The sequence below is a fragment of the Rhinoraja longicauda genome, chromosome 12, assembly GCF_053455715.1.
Source record: "Rhinoraja longicauda isolate Sanriku21f chromosome 12, sRhiLon1.1, whole genome shotgun sequence".
NCBI classification, from domain to species: Eukaryota; Metazoa; Chordata; class Chondrichthyes; order Rajiformes; family Arhynchobatidae; genus Rhinoraja; species Rhinoraja longicauda.
In genome coordinates, this window is record NC_135964.1 from 28,095,112 (window position 1) to 28,116,885 (window position 21,774).

The 21,774-nt window shown below is 47.2% G+C and overlaps 1 protein-coding gene across 6 annotated transcripts in view; it reads left to right on the forward strand.

Moving 5' to 3' along the window:
- Positions 1-21,774, forward strand: part of phldb2b (pleckstrin homology-like domain, family B, member 2b) — a 114,862-nt gene that overhangs the window by 64,748 nt on the left and 28,340 nt on the right. For 5 of the 6 annotated variants that reach the window (XM_078409307.1, XM_078409308.1, XM_078409310.1 and 2 more), the window contains 6 exons: positions 3,937-4,092; positions 7,142-7,252; positions 12,921-13,010; positions 14,578-14,697; positions 18,428-18,568; positions 19,588-19,693. In XM_078409307.1, the coding sequence (XP_078265433.1) occupies positions 3,937-4,092; positions 7,142-7,252; positions 12,921-13,010; positions 14,578-14,697; positions 18,428-18,568; positions 19,588-19,693 (724 nt within the window). The remainder of the gene's footprint in view (positions 1-3,936; positions 4,093-7,141; positions 7,253-12,920; positions 13,011-14,577; positions 14,698-18,427; positions 18,569-19,587; positions 19,694-21,774) is intronic. The other variant, XM_078409309.1, reaches the window with a different exon arrangement.

Sequence of the window (21,774 nt, forward strand, 5' to 3'; positions counted from 1 at the left end):
AAAGGTTGGAAAAGATCTGAGGAGCTGACTGTCCTCCCGTTTCTTTCAATGAAACAAGTACTTCAGTAGCACGTTTGGGTACAACAGGAGAGGCACACCATGCTCTTTCTTCAGACCATCCCATCCAGCACACACACAGAGTGACTTTATGTACTACTGGCTTAGGAAGCAAGCATGCTACCCGCTGTGTGCATGGTCTCATTTTTAAGTCATCTTTCCTTCTTGTTATTTCTGTGCTCTGCTTTTCAGGAAAAAGCACATTTGAAAACTCAGAAAGAAAAAGTAGAGAGGCTGCAAGAGACTTACTCTGAGTTGAAGAGCAAGCTTGATAACTGCCCCGAGTCCATGAGAGAATACTTGCAGCAACAGTTGGAGAGGGTCAGTAGATCTCTGGTCCCTGAGCTTGTGGCCACTTGTACTCGAATCTAAACAAAATTGCTTGCTAATTCAGTGAGGAGCTTGTTTGTTAAACTCATTGATGAAAGAGGTCCATATTAAATTAAGTCCCGCAAATCTCACCACGTGAGTCCTCTGTGATTCTGCTCTCAGAGGCTGATCTGAGCAGTGGGCTCAGGCGGACTTACTGCAGCTCCATGCAGCCCGTCACAAACACCGGCCTTGGAATGGATGTTTCACAGGGTAGTCAACCCAACTGTTATCCCACTCTTCCCTCAGAATGCCCTCCAGAAATATGTTCTTATGCTTTCATTCCTTCATTAATGGAAATGTCCAAAATCAAAGAAATATGTTTTGTCAGTAAGAATTATCTTAGCAGTCTTGTGTTGCTTATTGCTTTGATGAATGGTTTACAATAATCTCCCAGAAGCTTGGCTTGGATGTGATGTTTATCTGCTGAGATGAGCGTACTATGACTTTGGAATTGGCATTGATTTATTATTGTCATGTGACCTGTAAAAAAACCTTTGTGTGCTACAATACACGCGTGCAATCAAGCCAGAGACTAATGCATCAAGTAGTGCAAAGAGAAATATAACCAGAGTGCAGAATGTAGTGTTACAGTGTTATAACGTTACAGTTACTGAGAAGGTGCAGTTGTGTGGGGTCCCAGATGCATCGTCCCAACAAGCACCTGATTTGTGCCATCAGCACCAAGGTTTCTGTTTAACTGTTTTCCAATATTAAATAGTTAGAGGACAGCTTTCAAAGGTGAAGTGGATAGAAGCGATTTTGTTGAAATGCCAGTTTTTAAAATACATTGTGTGTGTGTTTGTGTGAGTATGTTTGTGTGAGTGTGAGTGAGTAAATGAGTGAGGGAGAGAGAGGGGGAGAGAGAGAAAGAGTTGGTATATTTTTAATTATTCGATTACTTGCTGCAACCTCCTAATCCCTCCATGCTCTGCTCCTCCCTTCTTCATTTCACCACCCTGTCTTCAGCTGACCGAACTTTAACAACTCTGAAAATCAAAGCATTGCAGATACTGGGAGTCTGAAATAAAAGTAGACAATGCTGGGCACAGTTGGTCAGGCAGCACCCGTGAACAGACAGTTAACGTTTCCAATCAAAGGCCCTTTCATCAGTGCTCCCCTTTTACAGTAAACCTGAGAGCTCTCGCAGGAGCTTGGCACTGTGACTGGATGCTGAAGATTGTGGTGCTTAGCATGGTAACTGGGATAGTTACCTTGTTAAAAGCAAGACAGAAGATAGCAAACATGTTGGATTAAAACTTTCTAAACACCTGTGCACTGAGAATAGAAAAAGTTGGAGGGAAAGGGGGGGAGAGGAAATGGTCCCGGCTTAGGAGTCAAGTCGAATTTATTGTCATATGCACAAGTAAAATGAGGTACAGGTACAATATAAAATCTTGGTAAGTGTGATATCCATTGTAGATGTCTGTAGAGGGTGCATCAGTTGACCGCAGATAAAATGTTCATTGGGTAAATTGGTATATAAGAAATATATATTTACTGTGCCTGCAAAGGAGATACATTTGCATTGGGAATATCTGTAGATAAGCATGGTCATGTTGAATATAGAAGCAGGAGGAGGCCATTCAGTTCTGTGCGTGCTCTAATGTTCAGTAAGATCTTGGTTGATCACTCACCTCAGTATCATGTTCCTGCTTTGACTCCACATCCTGGATTCCTTTAATACCGTAAAATCTACCAGACTTTGTCTTGAATATGCTTAGTGATTGAGCCTCCATGGTCCAGGGAAGAACTGAAAAGATTCACCACTCTGACATTGACACAATGTCTTCTCAGTCTTGGATGGCCAGTTTTGAGACTTTGAGACTTTTCTGCCTTGTTCAACATACCCCCAGCCAGGGGAAACTTCAAAAATTCCCCAGGTCCCTTGAAAACCTCTCAGCTCTCACCATTTCTGTTTTTCTACCAAAGTGCTTCATGTTTTTCTATATAATGTGCACCCTGCTCCTCACCAGGTGAAGCCGGCCTTTTACTGTCAGGTGGTCTGCTGTGCCGCTGCTGAACAGGCACTAGTTTGCTGCACCTCTTGGGAACACGTTTCACCTTGGTGGGAATCGGCTGTGAGATAATTCATTGCTGCATTTATGCTCGCGCCTTCACTAGCTCGTGCCTCCTCACGGTAGTTATTTATGCCGTCCCGTAACCTGGGTGAACTTGAACACTGGCCCCGCTGCCGTGTCCCTGAGTAAAATGCCAAGGGAAACGATCGAGTTAAAGCATTTTGTCAATGGAATGTCTGAGCATCATTATCAAATGAGGAAGTCATAAATAATTCTCTTGCACAAGCTCCCGGCATTGCTCCCTCTGGAAGCGAACACTTTGTCCTTGTGAATGCGGGATGAAATGAATGAGGTTAATGATTTGACCCTGAGCAATGTTTTGAAGTGTAGCGTGTCGGCCCTCACACAGCTGCCTCTGCCACCAGCCCCGCTGGATTTCTAAAAGCATTCTCGGTCCGGATGTTACAGTTCACTATTCCGCATTCTGTGGGAACAGCTGAAAAAATGAAAGTGGAGATCAAAAATAACCCCAAGTTTATAATTCGCTGGCTGGGAGAAAAATCAACAGGAACAGGGGGGCATGAAATGAGGTGTGCAGGAAGTTCAAATCCTTCCTGATATTCAGGTGGCAAAACGAAAGTGGTCATCTCTGTGTGATTAGAAACCCAAGCAGTCATCTCCGTGTGGAGACAACAGAGATGTGCATGCTCCATAATGAGTCTCTGTCCTCTGTGTTTACTGTGGAGAAATTGATGAAGACTGGGGAGCTTGGGACAGTTAGTGGAAGTGTCTTGAGGACGGTCAGTATTACAGTTGGGGAGGTGCTGATAGTCTTAGGCTGTATGAAGGTGGATTAATCTCCCGGACCAGATCAGACATATCCAAGGACACTGTGGGAAGCTAGAGAAGAAATTGCATGTGCCCTGGCTGAGAAATATAAATCATCATTAGATATGAGTGAGGTGCCAGAAGACTGGAGGATGGCTCATGTAGTGCCTCTATTTAAGAAGGGCTGCAAAGCAAAGACAGGGAACTATAGACCCGTGAGACTAATGTCTGTGTTAGGCAAGTTACTGGAGAATATTGTGAGATAAGATATGTATGCATTTGGATAGACAGGGGCTGATTAGCGATAGTCAGCATGGTTCTGTACGGGTGAAGCCACATTTGGGGCATGCCTCTAATTTAAAAAAACTTTGGCATATCTAGGATTCCTTGTGCCTGTCAGTGATTTCATCTCGTTAATCTTTAGGGAGAAATGAGTTGGTGCTGAGAGGGGATTCCGTGTACACAAACTGGGTCTTCACTGGCCACAAGTGTAAGGCTTATCCCTGCATCAGTGGGAGAAGTGGTCTCTGGTGCTGATTCCATGTGCTTGGGAATTGGCACTTGTTCCACTACACTGTGTTGTGGGAAGGCCAGCCAGCAAGCTCGGAGATAGGGTGGTTCTGGTGTTTCTCCAGTACCTGACGAGCTTATGTTCCCACAGGATGGCGAACAGCTGGATGCCGACGTGAGGCGTTACGATGACCTGGAATTTCAGCAGCTGGAGCAGGAGAGCAGGCTTGAGGAGGAAAAGGAGACCATAAGCAAGCAGCTGCTGGGCGAGGTGGCAGAGTACCAGCAGAGCATTGCCACTCGGGAGGTGAGTGTTTGGGGCTGGCGAGGTGCCCACACATAGGGGAGGCGACGATGTGGGCCCAGAGTATATCAAGAAATAAACCTATCATTCCAGCTTTTCCCCCCGCCCCATCTCCATCAGCCTGAAGAAGGTTCCGGATCCGAAACGCCATGTGTCCATTCCCTGCAAAGATGCTGCCAGTCCCACTGAGTTCCTTCAGCAGTTTGTTTTTCACTCGAGATTCCAGCATCTACAGTGCATGTGTCTCCAGAAAAATTAGCCTCGGCCTTGCAGATCTGAAGAGCCACTCCACACAGGTTGGACACTTCAGCATGTTGTAACTGTGACTGCCCGAAGCTTCATCCACAGACCCACCCCCCTGCTCTTTGCCCACCCAGACCAGACCAAAGGTTTTGCGAGTAACATATTGTTACCAGGAAATACAGAATGACAGCCAACACCCGCTCACACACCTGCCCGGATCCCAGGAGGCTCTTTGCAGTTTGCACACCAGCAATTGGTTGCAAGATCTTGGGATCAGCATTTGCTGTTCCCAGTAAGTGCATGTAAGCCCTGATCTCAACTTGAAGTATCGACCGCCCTTTTGCCTCCACAGATGCTGCACGACCTGCTGAGTTCCTCCAGCAGGGCCATTTTATTTTCTCTCTCCAAGTTCCAGCATCTGCTGTCTCCTCTATCTCAACAAATGTTTCAATGACTTTGGAAGTGTGGTTTTATCATGTTGCCTTCACACAGTGGGTAGAAGATACTGGACTGGAGGGTCTCCTCTGTGTGTGAGATTGCAACTGTGCTGTGACGGGGTGGGCGGGACTGGAAGAAGGTGTGAAACCTGTTTTCCTTCGTGGTGTGAAATGAACCAAGCAAATCTGACATTCACAACGTCTCATTTTCCTGTTCAAAATGGGCTGCTGCTTTGGTGCCACATCTGGTGCACAGGTGATTTCAGTCCAGACAAGTGTGAAAAAACAAACTGCTGGAGGAATTCAGCAGGTCAGGCAGCATCCGTGAGGGGAAATGGGCAGACGACATTTTGGGTTGGGACTTCTTCAGACTGGGTATAGCATGTGCAGTCTCTTGCGACTCCATCGCTGTGGACAAGAGCAGATTCCATCATAAATGTGTGGGAGTGCAAACTGAAAGCAGTTGACAGAAAGTGTCCACAGATACAAGATTGTTAGTTTGTGTTTGATGGGTGTTATGAGTTACGCAGCCAGCAAATTTACTCGGGCCAATGCAAATACACTTTTCAAAGTTGTGCCCTGCTTACGTTTCGGTGAGCATGTTTGAAAGATTTTGGTTTAAATTATCCTGAACTAAGTCATGCCGGCCCCTTTGGGAAAATTCCCGACAGAGTGTCAAATGATTGCCAAATTGTTACGCTAGAGAGCGAACCTGCCCCGGAGAGTTAGTTCCATAACTTGGTGACTGGGTTTCTGAAGCTGCTAAAAACTCAGACAATTCTTCAACAAAAACATAATCTGGAGTGTTTGAAGTATTGTGTGCAGTTCTGGTCACTCCAATGCAGGAAGGATGTGAACGTTTTGGAGTTGATGCAGAAGAGTGATGGCTGGATTACAGGGTATTGGCGATAAGGAAAGGGTAGACAAAATTGGAATGTTTACTCTGGAGCATTGGAGGCTGAGGGGAGACCTGATAGAAGTATTAAAATTATGAGAGATTAGGCAGGGTGGATAGTCAGAACCTTTATCCCAGGGTGGAAATTTCAAAGACTAGTGGGCATAGCTTTAAGGGCCTGTTCCACTTTAGGCAAATTTTAAGGTGACTGCCGGCGACTGTCAAAGTCGTAGCAGATCACCAAACTTTTCTTTTACCCGACGACAATGACCACGACAATGCCGTGTCAGGTCGAGATTACAGCGTCTTTGGAAACATCGCAAAATTCCCACGTTGTCAATGCTTCTCCAGCGTCCTAATGTTCACTGAAATCACTGACAAGTCGGTAAGTACTTGAGAGTTTTGAACTATAACATTTTGTATGGGTTACTTAAAAACCAAGCATCACTGTAACAAGACATAAACTGGATTTACTTCCAGCTTACTAATAGCTGTATTAAAAAAAAAATTAAAAAGTGGTTAAGTGAATTTTTGTGAAAAGTGTGTGGGCATTCTTTGAAAATGTACGGGAGATGCATATCTGGTTTCTGGGTTGCATATCTGGGTTGGGAACCCACTTTAAATGTAATGGCTGATGGCCATAAACATCGCAAAATTCCCACGCTTACCTGACCGTCAAACTCTCGCCTCCAATCTACCTGTCAAATGTCCTGACGGTAAATAAATTGGTTAAACACAAGCATTTTATGGTATTTTGAAATGACTTTACTTATTTTAATATAATGTGCTTCTAAATGCATCTAAGAGAACCTAGGAAACCTGGGGACAGCAGGCGACAGCGCCCGCAATAAGCAACGATACCTGGCGACAAGCCAGCTGTCACCGAGAAAGTTCACTCCGGATGATTTCTCAGCGACGCGCTGAGATCCACTACGATTCTTGGAAGACTCCTCACGATCATGCCCGCGACACCCAGCGAACTGTCGGCGACAGCCTAGTCGCCGGCAGTCGCCTTAAAATCGCCTAAAGTGGGACAGGCCCTTTAAGGCCAGAGGGGGAAAGTTTAAAGGAGATTTACAGGGCATGTTTCTTTTACGCAGAGAGTGGTGGGTGCCTGGATCGCATAGCCAGAGCTGCTAATGGAAGCAGATATGATAGTGACATTTATGAGGCTTTTAGATAGGCACATGGATATGCAGGGAATGGAGGGATCTGGACCATGTGCAGGCAAAGGAGATTAGTTGAACTTGGCATCATGTTTGTCATCTACAATGTGGGCTGGACCTGTTCCTGTGCTCCACTGTTCATCCTGATCCGTGAGGCTCAAGTATCCGGAATTAGTCTCAGGCCAGTTGGGGATGAATTGCCAATGTCAGCATCACCAGTCCCTTGTTGCTGAACATTTTTTGTCACTTATTTGCGAATTTATTTTAAGTATCAACTCAGTTATTAATGATACAATTTGATTGCTTTCCAGAAAAAGATTGCATTGTTGAGGAATCAGGCCAATCAGATTGTCCAACAAGCTCAGCTGGACCATCAACACTTCACAAAGGAGAAGAACAGCCTGGTGACTATGCTGCAGAGAGTAAGTGTTGATGGGATTGGTGGTCGAAGATGTGGTGGGAAGGCTTCAGCTGCATTATCATCAATGCAAAGAAACTCCACTAAACAGGGACAACTTCCTTCCTTGAAGAGATCCAAGGGAGTGTTGGTCTTGTGTGACTGGAGGGGCTGCACTTCACCAATCAGGTCCAAGGATGTAATGCTAAGGCTCTATAAGGTGTTGGTCAAGCCACATTTGGAGTACTGTGAGCAAATTTGGGCCGCATATCTGTGGAAGGATGTACTGGCTCTGGAGAAAGTCTGGAGGAGGTTTACAAGAATGATCCTAGGAATGAGTAGGTTAACATATGATGAGCGTTTGACAGCATTGGGCCTGTACTCGCTGGAATTTAGAAGGATGAGGCGGGACCTCATTGAAAGGCTTGGATAGAGTGGATGTTGAGAGGATGTTTCCACTAGTGGGAGGGTCTAGGACTAGAGATTCATAGCCTCAGAATTAAAGGATGTTCCTTTAAGAAGGAGATGAGAAGGAATTTCTTTAGTCAGAGCATGGTGAATCTGTGGAATTCTTTGCCACAGATGGCTGTGGAGGCTAAGTCAGTGGATACTTTTAAGGCAGAGATAGATAGATTCTTGATTAGTACGGGTGTCATGGGTTATGGGGAGAAGGTGGGAGAATGGGGTTAGGAGGGAGAGATAGATCAGCCATGATTGAAAGGCGTAGTAGACCTGATGGGCCAAATGGCCTAATTCTGCTCCTATTACTTATGGCCTCATTATTGTTTAATTGCCAAAGGTGATTAGAATGATTTACCTAACTTTCCTCCACTCTATATGTTTTCTGCAGTGATTACCCTGGGAGATGTGATTTTTATTTTCTCTGTGAGTAACTTGATTTTGATTGCACATTGGTTTATAACACCCTGTAACATCTCCGTCTTAATTTCACTGGCTTCCAGTTACTGTTCTGAAACAGAAAATACTGGAATTACCAAACAGCATGCGAGAGAAACAGAGTTGAAGATATTTCATTGAAACTGGGAGCTATTATCAAGGAGCTGTTGTCAGGGAAAGCAAGGGGTAGACCAGCAATAGAGTGGAGGGCAGGAATAGTGATGAAAATGATGCCACAAAGTGTGATCATGGACAAACATTCAAATGAAATGTGCTTCAGAGGAGGTGTCAATGATTACCAGATGGGACGGGAAGCATGGACGATCAGGCCAAGATACCTGGGAATGTGGAGGAACCAAGGCTGGGTTTCCAGCAGTGAATTTCACTTCAACCAAAATCTGAGTTGTCAAATAATTCCGGCTTATGATTTCTATTAATTTTTCCTGAATGCTGCTACATTCCTGGAAATTGTGTTGGGAAATCAGTAATTTGGGTGAAAGTAACCAACATGTTGCTCTTTAACGGTGTTATTTCACGGTAGGAAAGTTAAACATTGGTGCCTTCCTCTGCAAATCAATGTTTGTGTTTCTGAAGTTCGGCAGTCTAATCAATGAGGAGTTGGGGCATTGTGAGAGGTCTCCTTGGGCACAGGGGCACAGGTTGACAATTGGAAGAATTGTAGCTGTCACTTTGAGTCGTTTGGCCAATGCCTAACAGAACAAACTGCACAGAAACTGGCCATTCGGCCCAACCTGCCCATGCCAGTAGGGATGCTTTTCTCACACCTCATGCCTTTTTAGGTGTCAAAAGTTTCAAAGGTTTCAAAGGTCTTTTATTGACACGTGTACCAATTAAGGTACAGTGATATGCGAATTACCACACAGCCGTACGAGAAAAAAAAGCAACAAGACACACAAATACATAAAAGTTAACCTTAAATATCCGCCACAGCGGATTCCTCAATGTGATGGAAGGCAAAAAAATCCAATCTTCGTCCTCTTTATTTCTCCCGCGGTCGGGGCAGTCGAACCATCCATCAGGGCGATGAAAGCTCCCGCAGCCGGCGGTCGAAGCCCCCGGGTCGGGTGGTCGAAGCTCCAGCGTCGGGGTGGTCAAAACTCCCGTGGCTTGGAGTTCCCGATGTCGGTCTCTGACCAGAGACCGTGGGCTCCGTGATGTTAAGTCCGCGAGCACCCACGGTTGGAGGTCAATCCCTGGCAAAGGTATCGCGGCTCTGTGATGGTAAGTCCGCAGGCGACCGCGGTGGAGCTCTCAAACATCGGTCTCCAGCAAAGGCCGCCAACTCCTCGATGTTAGGCTGCAGTGCGGTCGGAGATACGATACGGAAACAAATCGCATCTCCGTCGAGGTAAGAGATTAGAAAAGGTTTCCCCTAAACCCCCCACTCCCCACCCCCCACGTAAAACAAGCTAAAGAACTCTAAAAACATACATTTAACACTTTCTATTTAAACACAAAGAAGGAAAGGACAGACAGACTGTTGGCGAGGCAGCCATTGCTGGAGCCACCCGGTGTTTACTCATCTAAATCTTCTGAACTCTTGGTGATGACTGGGATGTGTACACCACTTTGTTCTCTGAAGTCAACAAATTGCTCCTTTGTCTTGCTGGCATTGAGGAAAAGATTGTTGAATGACATCCTGTTACTAAGTTCTTTACCTCCTTCCTGTACTGCATGTCCCTAAATACCACCAAGACCAAGGAGCTGATCATCAACTTCCGTAGGTCACATAACGAGGAATATGCCCCGATCTCAATCAACGGGGACAGTGTGGAGAGAGTGTCCAGCTTCAAGTTTCTGGGCACTCACATTTCGGAGGACCTAACATGGTCCAATAACACTGCTGCGCTGGTCAAGAAGGCACAGCAAAGACTGTTCTACCTAAGAACACTGAAAAAGTCTGGTCTACCCCAACAGCTGCTGACGACCTTCTACCGCTGCACCATAGAGAGCATCCTAACGCATGGCATCCCTGTGTGGTACCTCAGCTGCACGGAGGCAGAAAGGAAAACTCTACAGCGGGTAGTCCATAGAGCTCAGAGGGCCATCGGAACACAGCTACCAGACTTGGAGGGCATCTACGACACACGATGCCTCAGAAAAGCCACCAGCATCCACAAAGACTCTTCACACCCCTGCAACAGTCTGTTCGAACTCCTTCCATCGGGCAGACGATACAAGGCCTTCTACGCCCGCACCTCCAGACTCAGGAACAGCTTCATCCCCAGGGCCATAGCTGCTATGAACCGGTCCTGCTGAGCCGGATGGTCACAACGCATAGATCAACTTGCACTTTACCCTGTCTAAAACTGTTACAATTGTTTCGTTGGGTTGCTGTTGTCTAAATCACTTAAATTATTGCATCGTATGGGAGGCGCATTCCCAATCTCGTTGTACCCCTGGGTACAATGACAATAAAGATATATTGTATTGTATTGTATTGTATTGTATTGAGATCATTGTTCAAGATCTGATCCACTGCAGTGGTGTCATCTGCAAACTTGTACATGGAATTTGAGCAAAGTTTGGCCGCACAGTTGTGAGTGTAGTAGAGGACTGAGAATGCAGCCTTGTGGCATTGAGGATTATTGTGGAGGATGTGTTGTCACCTATCATCACTAATTGTGATCTGTGGGTCAGGAATTTAAGGATCTACTGCAGAGGGGCAGTGATAACTTCTAGGTCCAGGAGTTTGGAGATGAGTTTGGTTGGAATTGTGGTGAAGGAGGTAGAGCTATCGTCAATAAATAAGAGTTTGATGTATTGCGAGCAAGTGGATCAACCTGACCAACTCCCTGCAACATTATGCTGGACTAAGGCTCAGTCCTTCTTTGTGCTGATCCCACCTGCTGATCGCACCTGATGATTGCATTCTGAGCCCCGCTCTTCCTCCTCAGATTGTCCAGAAATATGAGGCGTTCTGTGGCCTCTGTATAAATAACAGACTGGAATAGTTCTCACAGTCAGAAAATAGCAGGTTGAAGCAGCTTCCCCTCACTGCACTCTGTGCTGTTGAATGCTACCAATTACTTTTGGCGGTCATGTTGACAGAGGTTGTGATGAGGCTGGAATGCTCCAGTGTGACTGAATTCCCAGTGCTGGCCAATGTTCCTGCTGGATTGGCTGGGGCTGAGCTTTTCCTTCCTGAGCTATTGGAATCAGCACCGTCTCGCGTTACAGGACAGAGCCTTGGTTGTGACCACCGGCAGTGCAAGGCTACCGACATTCCACAGAGAGGTAGAGAAGCTCTCAACTAACAGAGGCAGGGCCACATATGTCACGAGCTCCTCTTGTCAAGTCAAGTCAAGTCAAGTCAAGTCAAACGATGTGCAGTGAAATGAAAGTGGCAATGCCACTTAGCCGCAGAAGATTCAAGAGCTCATCCATCTGAAGTGTTTAAAAGGTTCAAATGATCTGATGGGGTAACTATTTCCTCTGATGGAAGAATGCAGTAGATAGAAGTGGGCTGAGAAAATCAGAAAATCATAGTCTCATGCTGACCAAGATATCTTTCAGAGCTACAGTAGTTCCATTTGTCCCATAGCCCTCTAAACATTCCCTATACACGTACCTGCCCAATTGTTTTTTAAACATAGAAATTGTACCTGTCTCTACCACTTTCTCTGGCAGCTTCTTCCACCTGCACGTCCTCCTTTGTGTGAAAGATTTGCCCGTCAGGTCCCCTTGAAATCGTTCACACTTCACCTTAAACCTATGCCGTCTAGTTTTAGAGTCATTAACTTAGGAATGGACTGTCATCATTCACATTATCTACATCCCTTAAAGTGTTATAAAGCAGCTTTGTAAGATCACCATCTCAGCTTCCTGGGATACCAGTCCCAGCCTATCCTGGGATACCAGTCCCGGTCTCTCATAACTCAACTCCTTACGAGATCATGCCAGTCCTGAACTGCCTTCAGAAAACTCCCACTTAAACAACTCCCACGTGTCAGATTTGGATTAACAACCACTCCCAGTTTACTCTCCTGAGTACATGCTTCCTTTTCACTAGGGCAACTCCCCCACTTCTTTTACCTCCCTCTCGTTGCACTTCTATTCTGGCAACATCCTCGTGAATCTTTTCTGCAAACCCTAGAGCCAAATCGGAAGTCACCAATGGACATAAAGACTGGGAAGTTAAACTTTTCAGGCTGTGGCATTTTGTTAGTTAAGGGCAGCATGGAATTGGGAGCTGGAGCTGACGATGAGAGTTGAGGTAGAGAACTGCTGAAACATTGGGACCAGCTGGAGGAATGTGCCTTCTCGCACCTCCCAGGCTGCAGTTTGGGCTCTGAGGGAGTAGGAAGAGGTTCTGGGTTCAGGTATGCTGAGAGAGCTGGTTACCAAACACAGGTTTGCAGCTGAACCTGAGGATGGAACTCAAGTCAGCTGCCAACCACGTCGAAACATTACTGGAGCTGTGGAGGAGAGGGACAGGATGTTCAGATCTTCAGGTCTGAAGAAGGATCTCGACCCGAAACGTCACTCATTATTTCTCTCCTGAGATGTTGCCTGACCCGCTGAGTTACTCCAGCATTTTGTGTCTACCTTCGATTTAAACCAGCATCTGCAGGTTTTTTTCCCTACACTGTACCATTCTAAGTTCTACGGTAAAAGAGCATTGGGATCGCATGTGTAATGCCAGCATCTTTTCCTTGTCGTATACTTGCCAATTAAAATTGCAGTTAACTATGCCTAAATTTATCATTACTTGTGGCTAACACATTAGAGTAACAGATCGGCTAGAAATAAACCAAGACCCTTGTTCCCCTCAGGAGAAAGAGAACCTGATGAGTTTGGAAAAGGTCTACTATGACAGCACTGGTGGTCGCGGCATCCCTGTCAACCCAAACATACTGAGAGAGGTAATTACAGCCTGTAAACTGCCCTTTTAATGATAATGTACTATACACACCACTTGGTTAAATATTGCTTTGACTGCATGGTCTGAAGAGTGGTGTTTAGAATGAGTTCATCTGTCCTGATCTCTCGTTTGTCACTCTGGATCAACTTTCTCACCTCTGGGTCACTTGTCCTCACCTCTCCCCCCTCCACCTCTCCCCTCTCCCCCCTCTACCTCTTCCCCCTCCCTCCTCCACCTCTCCCTCCTTCACCTCTCCCTCCTTCACCTCTCCCTCCTCCACCTCTCCCCCCTCCACATCTCCCCCCTCCACATCTCCCCCCTCCCCCCTCCACCTCTCCCCCCTCCACCTCTCCCCCCTCCACCTCTCCCCCCTCCACCTCTCCCCCCTCCACCTCTCCCCCCTCCACCTCTCCCCCCTCCACCTCTCCCCCCTCCACCTCTCCCCCCTCCACCTCTCCCCCCTCCACCTCTCCCCCCTCCACCTCTCCCCCTCCACCTCTCCCCCCTCCACCTCTCCCCCCTCCACATCTCCCCCCTCCACCTCTCCCCCCTCCACCTCTCCCCCCTCCACCTCTCCCCCCTCCACCTCTCCCCCCTCCACCTCTCCCCCTCCACCTCTCCCCCCTCCACCTCTCCCCCCTCCACCTCTCCCCCCTCCACCTCTCCCCCCTCCACCTCTCCCCCCTCCACCTCTCCCCCCTCCACCTCTCCCCCCTCCACCTCTCCCCCTCTACCTCTTCCCCCTCCCTCCTCCACCTCTCCCTCCTTCACCTCTCCCTCCTCCACCTCTCCCTCCTCCACCTCTCCCTCCTCCCTCCTCCACCTCTCCATCTCTCCCTACATTTATCCTTCAGCTTTCCCTCCCTCACCTCCCTCTCTCATCTCCACTCTAACTCTTCCCCTCTCAGTTTAATTAGTTTAGTTTAGTTGATACAGCATGGAGACAGGCCCTTCGGCCCACGAGAGCGCATCGACCAATGATCACCCACATACTACTACCCTACACACAAGGGACAATTTATAGAAGCCCATTCACCTATAAACCTGCACGGCTTTGCAGTGTGGGAGGAAACGGAGCACCCAGAGAAAACCCACGTGGGAGAACGTGCAAACTCCGTAAATACAGCATCTGTAGTCAGGCTTGAAAATGTAAGGCAGCAGCTCTACCGCTGAGCCACTGTGTCACCTCTCATTGTTCCTCTGTCACTCCCCTCATCCTTCCCTCCCTCACCCCCCTCATCCTTCCCTCCCTCACTCCCCTCATCCTTCCGTCCCTCACTCCCTCCTCCTTCCTTCCCTCACTCCCTCATCCTTCGCTCCCGCACTCTCTTTGTCTTTCCTTTCCTTGCTGCCCTTGTCTGTCCATCCCTCACTCCCCACATCTATCACTCTCTCCTACCCCTCATCCTTCCCCCCCCCCCCTCACTCCCCTCGTCAATCACTCTCTCGCTGCCCTCCTTGCCTCACCAATTGCTCTTGGCTGCCTGGCGTTGCTCCTGTTGCTGTTGCTGCCACTTGCTTGCCTGGCCGCTGTGCTTTGAACCTTTCCTTTCTGCTCCCTTTGCTAGGACTATGTGACTGTGAGCCAGATCAATGAGCTGTACAGAACCTCCAGCGCCAGCCAGCCCACTGGTTTACCAGCTGGGCCAGCCGCACACCAGCACACAGTGGAGGCTGGCTGTCACCAGGTTGGTTGGCTACATTGGTGTGTCAGCTGTACTGAATGAGCACATGGCTGGGTGGTGATTCATGGAGATACAGCATGAAACAGGCCCTTCGGCCCACTGAGTCCATGCCGACCATCTGCTGCCCTTTTTTTAAAAACTAAATCTACATGAATCCCATTTATTTCTCCCCACATTCCCACCAACTCTGCCCAGATTGTACCTCTCCCTGGACAATTGGCAACTGCCAATTAACAAACCTCTTGGACATCTTTGGGAACCTGGGAGGAAACCGGAGCATTCATGGATACCCTCATGTGCCCCTCCTCTCCCCCATCCCCTGCTGAACAAGAGACTGGACGCTGAAGCATAAAAACAGCCCCAGAGGATTCCAGCACATTGAGCACCATCTTGGAGTGGGGGGGGTGGGGAAGAGGGAAGAAATTGTCGTTTTGGGTTGAGACCATGCATTTGGACTGAGAGTAGAGAGGGAAGATAGCCAGTATAGAACGGAGAGGGGGAGAGGTGAAACAGGGTCAGAAGAGGATGAAGGAAGGGCGAAGGATGACGAGTAGCTGGAGCCGAGGGGGAGGGGAAGGTGGAGGAGTTGGGAGACCCGGCTATGGGTGATGAGTCAGACAAAAGAAGATGGATCCGGGGATGGGAGGGTATGTAATGGGAGGGTATGTAATGGGAGGGTATGTAATGGGAGGGTATGTAATGGGAGGGTATGTAATGGGAGGGTATGTAATGCCGTGATACAGGGAGGCAGGCTCCGTTTGAACATCACCCACTTTCTTTCTTCTGTCTTCTTCTTCTTCTTGCCTGGTTTTGCTGATTTAGCCTTCAGAGTCATCGCCTCTCTCTCGTGGACGTGGCTCTCCTCCGCACCTCTCCTCCCGCCATGTGCCCACCCCTCCGGCAGAGGATTCAACGCCTTGTGCAGCTGCTGCTTCTTCTCTTCCTCCTCCTCCTCCTCCTTCTCTTCCTTCTCCACCTCCTCTTCCAGCAAAAAAGCATTGCCGGCACCATCAGGTACAGTCATCGTGCTTCACCCTCCCTCCCTCCCTCCCGGGTCTGTCTGGGGTGCTGCTGCCTGCTACTTTAATGCGGACGGTGTTGGAGTGTTTTAGTGGTAAGAGTGGTCCCAGTGGGTACGGGCAGCAATGCAGTGCACTTCTACATGGGGAAATTAATGCTCTGCATGTCGGGAATGTGAAGCAAAAGCAGAAATTGCTGGAAATGCTCAGCAGGTTGGGCAGCTTCTATGGAGAGAGAAACAGAGTCAACCTTTCAGGTTGATGACTTTTCATCCGAACTGGTAACAGTTAGAAATCAAACCAGTGTTAAGATGCAGAGAAAGGGTGGGGCGGTCTGGTCCAGGCGTGGTCCAACAGGGACAGGATGTGGTGGATGCGAGGGGTGAGAGACTGGGATGAGAAAGAAAGGAAAATGTGATCAAGTGTAGACGGCAGATGCAGAATCATTAATGTGCTAAAGTGGGGCACTGCTGATGCTGGAAAACTGAATTACAAAAGAAGATAGTCCTGGAAATTCTCATTAGCATCTAGGACCTCAACAGGACTCTCCCCACAGAGGCAGACAGACATTGGACCCAAGGAAGAGACTGCAGAAGCTGGAATCTTGAGTATGAAAGCGATCTACTGGAGGGCCGAGCAGGTCAGGCAGCATCTGTGGAGGAACAGCGATGGTCAATGTTCTGGGTCAAACCCCTACATGGGGACTGAGAGCGTGGCGGGGAGATGGATGGAACCAGGTGAGGTGGGGGCGATGGACAGGTGTGGCCAGGTAAAGGAGTAGGAATGTGGAGACAATGGCTGGGGGAGTGTGGGCAGGTTCCTGTCTCTGTTCCCCTTGCCCTCACCCACCTGGCTCATCACCCCCCCTCCTCACCTAGTTTCATCTGTCATCTCCTAACCCCCACTCTACCTTTCACCTCCTTATACAGGCTAACCCTCTACACTCTCAGAGTCCTCATGTGGGGTCTCGACCCAAAATATCAACTGTCCATTTGCGTACACGAATGCTGCCTGACCAGAGTTCCTCCAGCAGTTTGTTTTTTGCTGTAGATTGCCATTGGCCACTCTGCTGATTTAGAGAAAGTGACTGAGAACAAGCTCAGCCGGGCTCAGGGTGATGGAGGGTGGGACGGACTACATGGCCTTGCTTCAAGGAGGAAGTGATTTGTCCGCAGATCGCCCGTGTGGAGAGTGGAGGAAATAGACACCCCAGGTGAATGGGAGATGGTTGGCTTCAGGAAACAGATAAAGAGACAGGGGACATTGGAGTGCAACAAGTGTAGGGGGGTGGGAGTCAGTATGAGGAGAGAAAACAAGTTCAAGATAGGAAGGAACAAGCTCCTTTGAGGCAACAACAGAAGAAAATGTCTGGATTCATTCCCTCACCTTTCCTCTCGTCTTCCCTCTATTTCTTCATCTCTCACTTGCATTTCACTTTTCTCTTTCTCTCTCATTCAGTCCATATCTATCTATCTGTCTCTCTCTCTCTTGCCGTTCCCCTATCTGCTTCTTCCTATCTTACAATTTCTCTTTTTATCGCATTCATTCTTTCTTTCATTCTGTCGTTGTGTCTGACTCTGAATTTCCTTATCTCCCTTTTCCTCTCTGTCTGTCTGTCTGTCTGTCTGTCTGTCTGTCTGTCTGTCTGTCTGTCTGTCTGTCTGTCTGTCTGTCTGTCTGTCTGTCTGTCTGTCTGTCTGTCTGTCTCTGTCTCTGTCTCTGTCTCTGTCTCTGTCTCTGTCTCTCTCTCTCTCTCTCTCATTCTCTGTCTCTCGCTCAATTTCTGTGTCTCATTCTTTCTCTTCCTAATGCACAAAATCTGCAAATTTGATTTGAACAATATTTACTCAACAGTAAAATGATTCACCAGTGATCAGACAAATGGCGCCATTTGTTCTACATTGTCTCGAGTGGGGCGAAGGAACACAGTGGACTAAAATGTTGTTCACATGACACTGATAGAACGTGTTATGCTATTAAATTTCCATAACTCCGAGATGAGCAATATGTGCATCGGGTATTTTTGTTTCTCAATTTGCGGCAGGATTTTATTTTCTACAAGCAAGCTTCGCAGGGTTAAGCAGCCCGGCAGTGAGATTTTCAAATTGCTTGGTTTGAAAAGTCTTTATTTCCTCAGTTGAACCCCTGATGAGTAAAGGGCCAGCATTTGATCTGTATGCCCTGTCCTCACTAAGTTCTCTGAGCTTGGCAGCCTCAGAGTAGGCCTTGGAAAGACCTCTCCCAGCTGACCCTCGATGCTCTTTTACCTGGTCAGTATATCTGTGAATGCAAGTCAACATTTAGACGATACTGGCTATCTATCACTTGGACTGGAGAACACCAGCTCAAACAGTACATCATGTGAAGCATGCCCAACAATGTCCTGCTTCTTTTACCAGCGAAGTACACTTCTGTTACATCTTTCACCACAGAGGTTCACATACTGGTTGTTCGTTCTGATATGAAATCATTGCATGAACATAGTTTCAACTGGTATGCTATGGATCTGGAAATAATCTTAGTTGTTGTCCCACCACGTTTGAGCAGACCTCCAGTGGGGGTGCCCCTAGTGAATGGCTGAAGTATTACACCTAGTAAGTGTGTCACTGCCAAGAATGATCCCAATGAGACAATGTGGTGACTGCTGCCTTGTGCTGTGGAGTCTCTTGCTTACTCCAGGTGCTCACATGAACATCTAACTTTTCATTTCAAAGAACTTCCGTGCCCTGGAGGAGAGGAAGAAGCAGCAGAAAGAGGGTTTTTACCAGAGTGACACATTACCACGAAAAAAAGCCAGCTCAGGTACCACCTCCAGGTTCACCAGTGCAACCGTGGGCCGCAGTTCCACCCCGAAGGTCAGTCTGCAAAGATAATTACTTTATGTTGTTGTTCGATAGCTGAATGTTGTTGATTTTGTCTGTTAAAGTAGGCATTTGAGTTTAGAGGTACTTGGTCATGTTTTAGTGTTGTTCAGTCATACAGCAAAGAAACGGGCACTTTGGACCACATGTCCATGCTGACCATGGAATAGGTGTTGAATGTGGTCTGGACTTTGTGGAGGGAAACAGTAGTGATTGTGGTATTGCAGACAGCTTCTCCTCCATAGAGATGGTTGGAGATGATGGGCCATTCCTTCAGGTCAAGGACTGGTGGGAACTCTCTGCCATCTTGGCTCATAGAAAATGTCATCAGGTGTCGGATGGAATTGAAGGTGTGATGGTCTAATTCATAGCATCCAAGTTTATCTGAAATTACATTCTAGTGTTAAGGATGGTGACTGTCATTAAATTTCAGAGTGATCCTTCCATCAGGTTTGAATGGCTGTGTTTCCTCAAGAATGATGAGATGGAGAATTTTATTAGGCTGCTGTGTGTGTGTCCTGTGAACTTCAAGACCAGTTCACTGTTTTTAATGTCATAACACTGTGGGTGGGTTGGAGCATCAGAGGGCTGAGGGGGAAAGATTATTAAAGGCACAGACAGGATAATTATTTTTTCCCCAGGTGGAAATGTCAAATGTTAGAGGGCATAGATGTAAGGTGAAAGGGACAAAGTTTAGAAGAGATTTATGAGACAAGTATTTACCAGAGTGCGACGGGTTGCTGGAACGTGCTGTAAGTGAGATGGTGGTGGAATCAGATGTGATAATGGTATCTAAATGGTATCTAAATGGACCACATGACCAGGCTGGGGTTGGAGGGATGTTGGACCACATGGTGGCTGGTGGAACTGGTTTAAATTAGCATCATGGTCAGCACAAACACAATGGGTTGAAGGCCCTTTTCATATGCTGCTGTATTGTTCTATGTTTCAGAGATACCGTGAAGCTGAAAGCCATTAATCAGTGAAAATGTACTTTCCCTTTCATCCTGCAGGGTCACTTAACTCTGGTGCAGAGTAACAGCTGTGGCAATATTCTACCTCACAACACCACAGCAAGTGTGAAGGAGCTGGACATGAGGAGGCTTCACAGACACAAAGGTATTCATAATACGTAAGAATAACTATATTGCAATGTACATAATATTGGTAAGATAATGTGTGGGATATCGGTGACACTGTGGAGTGCTTCATGTTAATATTATCGTGGCATGTTTAATATTGGGAATGTGATGTGTGTAACATCAGTAAAATGTGCATGTAAGACATGCTTGCCAACCTTTTCATATCTTCATTCAATTTGGGATAATAAGGCAGACAACTAGGAACCCCGAACTTAACCTTTCATAAATAATATCTATATTTTTGTCAATGTCGGTAATAATGTGGTACGTGTAATATAGTTAATGTTGTGTGTGTAATATTGTGGTGTGTGTGATAATGGTAACATTTTGGTGTGTTTGACATTTGTTACATTTTGGTGTGTTTTGATATCTGTTACATTGTGGTGTGTTTGATATTTGTTACATTGGGGCGTGTTTGATATTTATTACATTGGGGCGTGTTTGATATTTGTTACATTGGGGCGTGTTTGATATTTATTACATTGGGGCGTGTTTGATATTTGTTACATTGTGGTGTGTTTGATATTTGTTACATTGTGGCGTGTTTGATATTTGTTACATTGCGGCGTGTTTATTGTGCCATGTGCCATTGGAATGTGCTGTGTGTGACACAGTGCAATGTTGTGCTGTGTGTAACACTGGAACATTGGGCTGTGCACAACTCTTAATAATAATAATAATAATAATATATTTATTTTATATAGCGCCTTATCACATGCTCAAAGCGCTTTACAAATACAATTAACATAGAGACAAACAGACAAACTATCCTGACGGAAAAGCGGCGAATACTCAACGCCAGCGTCCTCTCACGTCAGGGTCCGGCAGCAGACATCAAAAAGCACAAGACACACAGATACAATTTTTTACACAAAACAGCCATCACAGTGATTGCTCTAGGCATACCCTCACTGTGATGGAAGGCAAAGTCTTATCTCCTCCTCATTCTTCTCCCGTGGCGCCACGAGGCAGTCGAGGCTCCCAACCCCTTGAAGCCCCCACCGGGCGATGTAAAGTCCCAGGGCCGAGCCACGCAGGGCGATGAGAGTTCTGAGCCCCCACCAGGCGATGTAAAGTGCTGCGGCCGAGCCACGCAGGGCGATGAGAGTCCTGAGCCCCCACCGGGCGATGTAAAGTGCCGCGGCCGAGCCACGCAGGGCGATGAGAGTCCTGAGCCCCCACCGGGCGATGTAAAGTGCTGCGGCCAGGCCACGCAGGGCGATGAAGGGCCTGCGGGCGGGTTGAACGTACCTCGCGCTTCGGGGCGGTTGAAGCTGCTACGGTTGGAGCTCCCAAAAGCCGGTCGCCAGCCAGGGACCTGCGAACTCCCGATGTTGCGGTCTGCAGGGCCCACGGCCGAAGCCTCCGAGATGGTAAGTCCAGGCCCTGTGACCGGAGTCTTCGAGGTCGATCCCAGCTGGAGGCCGCCGACTCCACGTTGTTAGGCCGTAGCGCGAACGGAGATACGACACGGTAAAGGTCGCATCTCCGTTGAGGAGGAGATTGAAAAAAAGGTTTCCCCCAACCCCCCCACCACGCCCCCACATACACAGAATTAAAAATAAAACAAAACGTACATTTAACAACGACAATGACAAAAAAACACAAAAAAAAAACCGGAGAGACTGCCAGTGAGCCGCAGCTGCAGAACACAGCCACGCCCCCTCTTGGCATGTTGAATGCTGTGTAATGGCCACATTTGTTTTGTGCAATATTGAGAGTGTTGTGCAATGCATATTAACATCCATATTACTCACCGTGTGTCCACGGCACTAAGCAAGGTGTGATATTCTTATTTTAACTGTGTGTAATGTTGGTGTTATTACGATGTATGCAAAATTTCTAAGCCTGTAACTTGTATGTGGTAACTTTGTGCTGTTGGTAAAAATGTCCTTGTGTAAAATAATGATAAAGTTGCAAGATACATAATATGCCAGTTTTTGCAGAGTGCTTAATGTTGCTGGTCTATAGGAATTGATCAAACCGACATGTGCATGTTCAATGTACGGTACAGGTCCTTGCATGACCACTGAGGTGTTTCTTGGTTATATATCAAAT